Here is an 11,972-nt window from a genome sequence, read left to right as displayed (position 1 = left end):
TAAACTTTTTTGAAGTAATGCTTGATAGTAAAACCCAGAATTCTTTTTTTTATAGGATAATATTTCAGTGTATAGACAATAATTACAAAATTAACCTGAAATGGTACACAAAACTCCAAGTTGTAAATCTGGTAATTTGTCTTTTTTTTTTTTTTTTTTTTGTCATTGTAAATCACAAAAATCGAAACGGGTAGTTTCTGTGTTTAATAACAAAGATCAAAAGTGAACTGACAAAAGATAAATAAATGTGTTCATCTAAAATAAAGCAGATCATAAATCATTGAGAAATCGATTTACAAATCAGGTGATCCTCCACTAAACTACACTGTTCCAAGGAGTTAATTCTAAAGGGTTTTACAATTGTGTGTCATAATGATGTTTGAGTTCAACCAAAAATGTAAAGCTAAAAATGTTTTGAATCTATAATATTGAATGGAAAATATAGTGGTCAGCATCACTTCCATGTTATTGTAAACAGTCGCTGTGATAGGTTCAGGTCCCAGTGAGACTAAAGTTTAACCATAGGGCAGTTCTGTTGGGATAGCCAAAATTCAACACCGGCAAGTCTATATAATATTTTAGTTTCATTTAAACTAAGTACGAAGTTATTAAAAACTCTACTTAATGACATTTTGACATTTTAAGGATTATGAGAATTTCTGACCCAAAATTTTTTTCTCATAAATTCTTTTGAAAAGGGAGGGGGGGGGGGGGGGACAGTATTATACTTCCGATTGCAAATATATTTTACTCCTCGGAAGGTCATAGTTCTAAATGAATACTTTACATGAACACTGAATTTAGGAACATTAACCTGAAAGACTTTTTGTCACAAAGTTTTTTTCCATAGTACCTTTAATTTAAATTACATGAAAACATTCACTCAAGCATTTGAAATGTTATCATCATACATGTTCACATTCCCTCCGCCAAGCACTTTGAAGTATCCAAGTAATACTACCATGTGTGGTAAATACGAATAGATAACAAGTTTACAAAGAAGTATGCAGTTTAAAACTTCCTACTAGTTACAAATGAAAATACATCCTCACAACACATCATTCATTTGGTTTCTTTACCTCTTGTAACTCTTGTGCTATCTTAGATGACCCCACCCTTACATTGACGTGTTCTTCCTACCATGACAAAAGTGGATAAAGGTGGAAAGATTTCATGTAATCCATGGACACCAGTGAAGATCACAAATCATTGAAGAAAAAAGGTTCAGGGCACTGTCTAGTGGGTCTAGATGACCCAACTCCCAATGTTAAAGTGCCTAGGATAGCACAAGGGTTAAAAGCTACTTTGGTTTTTAAAAGAACGTTATTGTCACCTAAGATGTTTCCACACTATACAGCAAAATGGAGGACATTTGCCACATTACTACAGTCGCATAGACCCGCAATAGCAGCAACAAAAAAAGAAACTTTGCAAAAAAAAGAAATCCACTCAGCCCAAACTCTTCTCACCTCTTTATGCATCAACTCTCACACCAGCAGAACTATAACTTTTAGTATGAAACCCAATAGAAGAAAGGTCACTTTTAAATCTGTTTTTCATTGTTTTATTTTGCTGCAGCAAAGTTTAAATTTAAAGGCAACATAATTATGGTGAGAATTTCTACTAAATGATCGGCTTAAAAATTTGCATGAAACCTAAAGACCTGAAGGAAAATAGTTCACCCCAATGTAATGCTTTTAACAATAAAGCAGTTTTGACATTTTGCTCGATTTGAGTTCAATTCTTTTAGCCCAATTTATATATATTTTTTATTTTATGTTAATTATCTGAACTTAATATCTATTGAACAAGGCCTGAAGTTGATAAAATTCAGTTCTAAATGTGACCCTCCTGTAAAATTGTAGTGCATACTACAATCAATCATTCAAGAAAAACAAGAAAAAGAAAATGGTCCTAGTTTACAAAGTGGAGCCTACAAAAAAAACCCAGTTTATCTCCATGTGTGCAGCAGTCCTGATAACGCTGTTACTCCTCATCTATGCACACCCAGCTTTCAGCGCCTCCATTGCCACGCTGAGGCGATGCATTCCATACACGGCTGCAAGAATGATCAACAAGCCTGCCGCCAGGAGAAGGATGTAGCAAAACATCAGGAATCCCAGCAAATCTGTGTCAGAGGGCAGAAACCACACGTACACCCAGCCTCTGTGATGGTAGTGGTGAACATATTCAGGCACCTGTTCTATTAGTAATATGTCCAAAAGGATGGTGGGGGATGTGGAGGCAGGCGGAAGGGATGCTAACTGTGTTTTGGCTTCTGAGGCTGTTGATTTTGATAATGGGGTGGTCGGAATGACATGCAGCGGCTGCAAAGACTTATGCAGACGCATGCGCGGTGTCGGGTACCTTCTGACTTCCTCTGTTGTTATGCTTACATGTGTTGTTTTCGCTGGCTCATAAAGGGAAGTTTGGATTCTTTTTTCATCACAGTAAGTGAATTCATCGTCTCGTAGAGAATTAACTCTGCGGAGCACATGGTAGATTGGACTGTGACACAACACATCGTCAATGTCAATAACTATGCGGGGATTGTTTCTTATCCATCTAGCAAAATCCCTAATAGCACAGTTGCAATCCCAGGGATTTTTACTCAGATTCAACATCCTCAAAGCTGCATTTGATGAGAAGATGTCTCCTGGAAGAGACTTGAGGTTGTTATTTTTCAGATCAATGGCCATAACGTTTGTTAGATTCTGAAAGACGTCTTCAGGTAGAAGCGTCAGGTTATTATCATTGAGCAACAGCGTGTTAACAGTGGTTAGTGAGGAGAAAATCTGAGGGGGAAGGTAGAAGAGGTTGTTGTTTCGAAGCGAGAGCTTTTGAAGATTGGGAAGGCAGCAGAACACATCCGGCGGCAAATGCCTCAGTTTGTTGTTTAGATGGAGGTTGAGTCGCAGAAGTCCAGACATGTTGGCAAACACATTTCCAGGAACCGTGGTGAGGTTGGTGGAGAAGAGATAAAACTCTCTCATGTCAGGCATGTGGCCCATCAGCTCATTTGGCAGAAAGAGGAGGGGGTTTTTGTAGATGGTGAGTTTGCTTAGCTCTGGCATGTTGTAGAAACTTTTGTGCGGGACAGTTTGGAGTTGGTTTCCAGAAAGGGTCAGGATTTTTAGCTTGCCAAGTGACCAAAACACTTGAGGTGCAATACCTTCAATCTTGTTCCCATGGAGGATTAGCTCTTCTAGGCTGGTAAGTTGGTCAAAGATCCCTTCCTCCAGACTCTCTAGTTCATTGTTGTAAACCCTGAGCCTGCGAAGTTTAGTCAAGGAGTGGAAGATATTTTTGGGGAACTTTTTTATGTTGTTTCTGCCAAGATTAAGAACAGTGAGATTGGTCAATCCATCAAAAACACCTGCACCAGGGCCAGTGAGCTTATTGCGGGTCAGGTCCAGAATCAGCAAGGCTGAAAGACCTTCAAACATTTCAGGAGCAAGAGTTTCTAACTGGTTTCCATCGAGATAAATCTCCTCCACAGTGGTAAGTGGACTGAAGACTCGAGCAGGGAGGGTTGAGAGATCATTTGACGACAGCTTGACAGATTTGAGCTGAGGAGCTGCGTGGAAGGCCTGGGCATGGATGGTATGTAGATGGCTTTGAGTCAGGCTGAAACGCAGCAGGAGGTCCTGGTGGGCCAGACTGTGCTCCTTTATGACGTTCATGTTTGTGTCATTAAGCTTCAGGGTGTAGGTGTGGACCGGCAGATGCTTTGGTATTTCTGTGATGGTGTAACCAACACAAATAACTTCACCATGAGGATTACACTGACAGCTACTGGGGCACGGCGCACTGCAGTAAAAGAGCGGGAATATGGAGAAGAGAAGCGTCGCCCACAATAGACCTGTATAGTGGCAAAAAAAAATAACAATAAGACATAACAGTAAATAATAGGTCAACTCATGATATAGATAGATGGGTAAACTTTATTGTCTGTTCAGTTATTAAAAAAGTATCTTTAAACACGGCAAAACTACTTAAAAATTAGGCAAAACCAATACAACTATTAAAATGGCTTGAAAGATTATTAAATACATAAAAAAATCCCAAGAAATCATCACAGACGGCATCATCCACATACAGTTTAAAGCAAGTACCATTGAGAATTAAGCAGTGATTGAATTAAATGATTTTTTTATAGATGTTTTTCCTGGCCATCGGTGTTCTGTATCTCCTGCCTGACGACAGCAGAGAGAAGCAGTGATGGAGAGGGTGAGTGGTGTCCTCAGTGATGGAGGTGGCTTTGCTCATCACCGATCGTCTGAACAGGTGTTGTTAACACAGTTCAATTGATATCAAGACCTACTCTGATCATCAACATTCCCAGCGGCCTTTTTTTTTTATCACGATTATGTCGCTTATAGCCAAAAGCAGACGGCTTGTGTCTATTGTAGGACAAGGTTTCTGCAGAACAGCAGGAGTTTATTAGAAAATTTCCCTCTGAGTTCTGGGCAGGACCACTGGTGCCGAGCAACCCCGCCTCGCACTTCCCAATGCTGAGAGTTCTCCGTTTACACTCTCTCCCTGCTAGCTTGAGGCCCCTCACACTCCCAACCTAACATTGCTGATTCAATAAAAATGACGAGCAATATTGGAACTTTCCAGCCGTACAGTTTAAAGCTGGATACCAGCTTGGACGAGGAAAACAAAGACCTAGTATACATGGATCTAGTCGTCTACAAGAGTAGAGCAAGGAGCTCGAATGTTGCTCTATATATTATCTGTGAAACAAATTTAGTCTTTTCCATTGGAATGCCACGTATTAAAATACCAAAAACATGATTTTCATCAGAGTGGGTCTTTAAAAAACTATATGGACAAATGACAAGTTATTTATATAAATGACATATTTTTGAGACACATTAATATTTTATGTATTAGAATTCATGTCTCCAGGGGTTTCCTGTTATCCCACTCCTCAAAATGTAGCTTTAAGATTATTATTTTTACACTTACACCTGCAGCCAGAGCAGCTGTCATGTGACAGGAGAGCAGAGATAGCTCCATGATGGTAATACAAAAAAATGAAAAAAGATTTGCTCATTTCTGTGTGAAATCAAAAGGATTTTAACTGCTTTCCATTTCCAAACAATTCCTTTGTCCTTTGAATGAAGTCATATGGACAAAAAATTGTTTTGTATATGTGTTTTAAATACATTGACATCAACATGTGTTATAGTATATGATATATGTATAATATTGTGGCTTAAAAAAAGAAAATATCATTTGTTGTTAATTCCACAACAGACATTTCCATCATGGGTCAGAAAAAACAATACTACTGTTGGGTTGTGTCTTTCAAAATACTGTATATTGGCTTTAATAGTAATAAATATGTAATAAAATTAATGGAAAAAATGATTGTCATGTAGAAATTTGATTGGATTTTACCAGTAAAAAAAAAGGCTAGAAATTCTTTTCAAGGGGGAAAAACTATTTTTGAATGATTTAAAGAAGTTCAATTTGATCATAAGGATACATCTATATGTGAAATAATATTAATATATACATATATATAAATAAAATATTCATAAGTTTTAAAAATATGTTGTTCATATTTTGGTAAGCGTATACAAAAAACACAATTTTGGCCTTGAGATGACCTGCCGAGCTGACCAAGGATGTACTCTAAAGTTGTCCGTCAGTAGCTGGGTTGGTCCCAGCAACCCCTTAACCCCAAATGGAACTAACTAAAAATGGATGGATAGAAAAACACGTTTCAAGGTGTGACGGAAATCATATTTTCCTCTGAAATTTAAACATTAACAATAAAATATGTACATTATTTAAACATTTTAATCAGAGAAGAATAGAGAAAGTAAAAAATATCAAAATGGTTTCAAAATATGCCTTTAGTTTTATAAAAATGACCAAATTTGACCATAGTTGAATAATAATCATGAATCTAAACGTAGCTTTTTACAAAATCGAATCAAATTTAAGTCAGTTTGACACTCCAAAGCATGGAGTGTCAAACTCATGTCTGAACATTTGACTGACCTCTGACGTAGGAATCCATCTCTGTCTGTTATCTGCAGTGCTCTGCACTAATCCTGTGTTCTGTGCTGACTTAAAGTAATGGGCAGCGTCTGTCTGTCAAGTTACCCTGCCCTTTTTTCCGTCAGCTTGTCAACTCCAGAGACATCCATTAGGTGGCCAGTTGTCAACCCTCACGCTCTACTGTGAAGGGATTTTGAAAAAGTAAAGGATGACTTATGTTCCACATTATTTTTATTTCCTGACGGTCTGTAATAATGCCTTGATCTTTAAAATCATGCTAACAGATCACTGTTTATTTCTCTATTTTTTTTTACTTTTTTGGGAGGTTTTTAGTACTGTAGAATGTGTATGTTGAACATTTTTCTCTATAAAGTTTCTTTATAAATTTAAAAATGGTGTAAGACATTACAAATTCTGGGCTTAAAATAGTTGTACCTTTTGAAGTTAGTGAGTTGTTGCATGACTTCTTTAAATTTTTCTGCAGAAAAACAACAACACTTGGTTGTTAGAGTGATGACAAATTTGACTGCCTTTCCAAATTCTCTCTGTTTTTTTCCAGTAAAAAGATGGGTGTGCTATAATCGGCCTTCATTTTGACTGACTCGAGGGTGCTGGCTCATTTCCTGATGAAGTCTTATCTCAACAGTTTGGTCTCATCCTGCTCTGCTTCCAGTTAAAGACAGAATTTTTTTTTCAAAGCATAGGGAAACTATTGTCAGATTCTTGTAGCGGGAAGCTGCAGCTGGATAATTCCAGTACGCAGTTTTTATCCTGCATGCTTTCAGCCTTGCGTCTCGGTTTCTTTGAGCAAGGGTGTGTTAACTTTTCATTGGCAGACACATAGTCATTAGTTTTTCATTACACACAAGCAAGGCTTGGGTGTGATGGTAATTCACTCCATATTATATTATTATTATAATGTGTCCAAGCTTTATTTATTTTAGATTTTCAAAATAAAGTCCACTTTGGCTGAAAATAAAATAATAATTATTTAACTTGCAACTAAACTCTCTTGTGCTATGGTAACGCACAAATTTCTCACGTGTGGGATCATTAAAGTGCTTCTGATTCTGAAAAAGGTTCTGCTTTGTTTAACCAAAACTGTGTCTTGTTTTAATTACATATAGTCTGCAAAAACTTAAAAATCTTTAAATTTGTGTGAAAAACCAAAAAATTCCTTAGAAAGATCTTTCTGGGCACCAGGCCACTTGTTCCTAAAAGCGTGTTTAAAGTTCATGTTGCATGTTTAAAATCAAGAGAATTGTGCAAAAAAGAAAGCAAACTTGATACATCAATTTATTCCACCTCTGCAAAAATAGGACGTTTTGAAGTATGACTAATATTTCATAAATTGAGTACATTTTTTATGTGTTTTTTTTGTTTACTATGAGCTGTTTATACCATTTTATTTCCTGTGTAGGACATGAAAGATGTCTTAGAAATAAAATTAATTTGAATTTACATTTTTTACACCTTGCAACACTAGTTTGAAAACCATTTATTTCCAAAACGTAAAAACTACTTTTTCTAGTTTTTAAAGTGTTTCTCTGTTAGCCTAATGTGTTATTAGTTTACTCTGAAGGCAATCTGTGGAATAAGGTGCTTCATCCAAGCGCATATTGACATAAAGATCTTTAAGGTCAGCAATAAAACTTCAATTTCCACTTAGTTGATGAATTCTGCCCTTTAGGAGCTTCAGCCTCCCTCCCCTTTTCAACATTATTCAGGCAAAATGTCACCTGCTAATTTCTTATAAAGATTAGATGTATTTGTCAAAACTTCTCTGGGATAAATTTCTGCAGTATCACGTTTTTCTGGACTAAGTTTATAATTTTTCTACTATTTGACAGACAAACCATAATAACCTCCTGACTACCAGAAAAAAATATTGTTCAGTCAAAATGTATTCTTAATCCACCAAAAACTACAGTTCCCAGAGCCCCATCACATTTGGCATCGTTGTCTACTATAGATACCAAAGAGAGTTAATTCAGTCAGATGCTGTGGTAGGGTCATATTCAGGTTTAGAATTGTCCTTTACAGATGACAAATTTGCACTGTTGGTTGTCAGGAGGATATGAAATGCAGGTAAAATTGAGACTTAGATGAAGTAAAGTAACCCCAGATCATTACACTGCCCCCACAGGTTTGTGGAGGTAGGGAATGAGCGATCCGGACTCATGACCTTTTGAATTGTTCCTGATTCAAAACGTTTGCCTTCCTGTCAAAGTAAAACCTTTGTTCCCCTGATTTTCTCTCTAAAATAACTATTACAAGAAATGTTTTAAAGCTCCTTCATCCATTTCCAATGGAAATCTCTTCATCCCATTCAAAGCTGCCACAGAAGGCCTCACCCTGGACACAAATTGTCTATTCTTTTGTCTTTCCAAGCACTTTCTGTGTGGTGTCCCTGAAATCTTTCTAGCATAATAAACACATTCGCTCTGCACCGCTACCTTTGTTCGAGCTAAGCTTGTGACTAAGCCCGCTCCAATCCACCTGACCAAATGCCCGTCGGTGTATGGAAAGTCACTCATCACAGCAACCCGCCACTATCAACACCTCTATCCACACAGAATCAGATGATTAAATGTTTTTTAACTATATATATTCAAAAGAGTTATAAAGGTCATTGATCCTAGGATGTAAAAATTGCATCAAATTATCTATAATTTTTTACCAAATCGGTTTTTGTAAACACAACTTTTGAAACAGAGAAAAATGAATAATTTCTTATTTATATATTTTTATTTACATCTTAAAACAGTGAACTTTTGAAGCACGCGGTTGAGTTTGACAGCAGTGTACAAAATGTTAAGCCACATTATTTCACAAGAGGGCAGCAAAAACAAGCAGCAGGTCAAAAAAAATGAAGTGCATTTGACTCCAGTACTCGGACTGTGAAATTGAATATTTACAACTTTGATTCATACACATGCAATGACAAAAAATTTCCATTACATGAAAAGTTTATTCAGGACTTTGTGAATACAATTTGATATTGCTAGAGTAAATGGAGGGATTCTTCGACTGTAGTTGCATGATTTAAGGCTGTTTGGAGCTTTGCAGCGAGTTTCCACAGTGATCCTCAGTCTTTTACATCCAGATCAGACACAATACTTCCAGAAGCAAGCTGCAGGAAAGATTTTAACATTACCATGGAGTAATTGCATTAAATCCACCAAAATAATATTGTCTGATTAACTTACGTTCACCCCGTTTATTAGTTAAGGATTTGCCTTCTGCCATTTTAGCAATCGTCCTCTCAAGCTCCAATTCCTCCTTCAGAGTCAGCAGCTGTAAGAAAAAATCACAAATTAAAAAAGCCTATTTTCCACCATACTTAAAGGCTCCATTATTTTGGCTTTTTTTCTAGTTAAAATTCTTTTGGAACATACTATATATAAAGTGTTCACATTTTAGGCGCAATGACCAATCTGGATTTTATTTTTTTAATTATTTACCAATCCACTGGAAGGAAAATACACTTACTTCCTTGAGATCAGCAAATTTATTGGCCAACTCCACATCTGAGAAATAGAAACACCGGTTAGCAAATAGGAAATATCCATCATTTATACCAAAGAGCAGTCTTTTCTTCATGCACTTTCTCACCCACAAGACTGTTCTTTTCAATAGGAACCTCATTTTTTGGTAGTAACAGCTCAAGAATCTTGCTTTGGGTCACATCGTCTGGATTAAAAATCTGGTTTCCTGCACAGACAAATAAATATAGCAGTTTGGATCCAAGTATCAAACAAGATATTTTATATTAGTGTCAGAATACAGAAGATTTTCCTTTCTTGTAACATTTAAACACAGTGAATTTGAACGTTTTTATGGAAATAAAAATACATGTTATGGATTTTTGCTTGTAAATTGCTGAAATGCTAAGTTCTGCACACTTGCCTGCATTAAAAATGTTCCTCCCCTCCACAGTGATCAGCCCCTGCAGAACCAGCACGCCCAGAAGTCCTAAACAGTAGTTCACAAGTGAAAACCTTTCCATGGCTTTCTGTGTCGGATCCTGAATGCACCGCTATGATCCACCTTCAAGAAACACAAGAGATTTGCTCTCTGGAGTCCATTCTGTCAAAATATTTATACTTTCTTTGCAAGGGAGGAGGGGGGAGGTCTCCCACCAGTGTCCTAAATCAAAGGTTGTCACAGACTTCGTCAAAAGCCCTCCTTCTCACGAGGACCATGAAGCGTCTGAATGAAATATAGGGGTCTGACGTAGCAGTGAAGGCCAGCAACCCTATATCACTCTGACATGAGCAAATCAAGGAGAGACAGAGTTATCAATCAGCCGGTTGGTCACGAGAGAATGCAATAAGATCTTCTTGGCACGTCCAAGCTTTTGTCTTTTACAGGAATTGCTTCTTTAAATAGGACAATGCAAAAAAAAGCTAAGTAAATTGGTTCAGATGACAATAACTCTGGGCAACTCCTTAGTCTTGGTTTCAAGACTGGTTTGGAGCTGCAGGAACATCCATCACTAAAGCCGATCACCTGCACCTCCCAGGTCAGAGTTGGGCTTTCTGTTCAGTACATCAAGGAAACTACTGACTGAATCAGCAACTGATTCATTATTCATTCACGAAGTATATTTATCCTAATACCGTTTTCTATGTTTTAGAAATGTTAATTAGCTCATCAGTGGTTCATTGCAGGATTTCAATGTCACAAGACATTAGAAAAATAAACTCTTTTTTCCCCCATTATTCTTTAAAAATACCGTTTAGGTGAGGCCAACAAGTGTCCTTTATGCTAAACATTTTAAGAAACAACTCTGCTTTGTAATTTCCGTCATCATAGGAAGAAGTGACAAAGAAGCATCAACATTATAGGAGAGGAGAAGCGGAAGTTACCATGGATACAGACAGGAAAAAAGAATGATGCCTTTTAGAGGAGCTAAAAGTGAGACTCGGTTCATCACTGTTCCAATTTTTTTGGTTTTAATGCAGCCATAAACTCTTTTACGTCTTTGTCCCATCATTTGGATCACACAAAAAATCTGAATGATAAAGGGAAACAAAATATTCAATTTTCTAACAGTTTGAATTAGTCATTACGGTTAATAGCAGAAGGTTGCAGTGAAGAAGCCATATCGGGTGGAAAATTAATCTAGAGAAGAGAAATTATTACGTTTTCACCTTAAAAAAATTACTCAATATGCACATTTTAATCCCTAAACCGAAGTAAACTAACCACACCAGAAGTCTGCAACTTTGATTACTGAAAGAGCCATTAAAATTAGGCAAGTCTCGCTTCACTGTTTAGAAAAAAAACACTTCAAACAAAAACTTGGCATTGAAAAATAAAAGATTTGAAAAAATAATGACAAGACTTACACTTTAAACCACAAATTACACTCAATAAAATGAATATTCCTTTTAAATCAAACTTATTTTTCTTTTCTTAGTTGTTCACTTCGCTTTTTACAGCATTTTACTTTTACAATGTCAGTTTTCTATGTAAACATTATTTTCAATTCTTTTATTTTTCAATGGCAAGTTTTAGTTTCAATGCCACGTTAAGCTGATGTCGTTAAATCACAAATATTTAGGCAATTATTTTATAAATTGAAGTTCCTAAATATTTCCTATTATTGGATTAGCACAGTGTTAAATACTTTTAAATATAACAGTTTAACTACTTTTACTTTTGACAGCAGCAGATACATGTTCCTTTCGAAATAAAATCCACCCTGTGTGAAATAAAGTCCTGCTGCTGCTACAGATTTACTAGAATTAAAAATGCAAAAAAGGAAACTCAGCTTTGGGATTTTCTATTAATATGACTCTACATCATTTTTATCCTTTTACTGTCAAATCTTTACTTAATGTTGGTGTAAAATCCAAAAAAATAAAAATATTGACACATGTAACTGCAAGTATGTATTTGGACCCTGAACAACTATAGAGACTGTTGTGCTGCAGAATATGAGAGTC

The 11,972-nt window shown here is 36.4% G+C and overlaps 2 protein-coding genes and 1 long non-coding RNA gene across 4 annotated transcripts; 1 reads left to right on the top strand and 2 right to left on the bottom strand.

Annotated features, from left to right (window-relative positions):
* Positions 1–1,550: 1,550 nt before the first annotated feature.
* LOC144991864 (uncharacterized) lies at positions 1,551–6,094 on the bottom strand. The gene is made up of 2 exons (XM_078945786.1): positions 6,019–6,094; positions 1,551–3,862 (listed from the first exon to the last, which is right to left on the bottom strand). Exons 1-2 carry the CDS (start codon positions 6,035–6,037, stop codon positions 1,998–2,000), a joined length of 1,884 nt encoding a protein of 627 aa, XP_078801912.1. The 5' UTR covers positions 6,038–6,094; the 3' UTR covers positions 1,551–1,997.
* On the top strand, positions 2,316–10,096 carry LOC144991865 (uncharacterized). Of its 2 annotated transcripts, none has more exons than XR_013655525.1 (3): positions 2,316–2,450; positions 4,160–4,230; positions 9,958–10,096. It is a non-coding gene; the product is annotated as an uncharacterized LOC144991865 (long non-coding RNA). The 2 variants fall into 2 exon arrangements; XR_013655524.1 differs by lacking the exon at positions 2,316–2,450 and adding an exon at positions 3,075–3,213.
* uts2d (urotensin 2 domain containing) lies at positions 9,095–10,038 on the bottom strand. Its single transcript, NM_001257288.1, has 5 exons — positions 9,928–10,038; positions 9,634–9,732; positions 9,511–9,548; positions 9,228–9,315; positions 9,095–9,151 (listed from the first exon to the last, which is right to left on the bottom strand). The coding sequence occupies exons 1-5, from the start codon at positions 10,025–10,027 to the stop codon at positions 9,126–9,128; spliced, it is 351 nt and encodes a 116-aa protein (NP_001244217.1). The 5' UTR covers positions 10,028–10,038; the 3' UTR covers positions 9,095–9,125.
* Positions 10,097–11,972: the final 1,876 nt, after the last annotated feature.

The sequence above is a fragment of the Oryzias latipes genome, chromosome 4, assembly GCF_053564925.1.
Source record: "Oryzias latipes strain Hd-rR chromosome 4, Olatipes_Hd-rR_3.1".
NCBI classification, from domain to species: domain Eukaryota; kingdom Metazoa; phylum Chordata; class Actinopteri; order Beloniformes; family Adrianichthyidae; genus Oryzias; species Oryzias latipes.
The sequence above is the reverse complement of the archived record's forward strand: the minus strand, read 5'-3'. Positions and strand labels throughout refer to the sequence as shown.

Bases quoted from the DNA above. Each gene is read 5' to 3' on its own strand.
- uts2d (NM_001257288.1), bottom strand. From the start codon at position 10,027: ATGGAAAGGTTTTCACTTGTGAACTACTGTTTAGGACTTCTGGGCGTG. The intron at 9,733-9,927 runs GCAAGTGTGCAG...TTGTCTGTGCAG, and splicing joins GAGGAACATTTTTAATGCAG to GAAACCAGATTTTTAATCCA. The intron at 9,316-9,510 runs GTAAGTGTATTT...TTTTTCTTACAG, and splicing joins AATTTGCTGATCTCAAGGAA to CTGCTGACTCTGAAGGAGGA.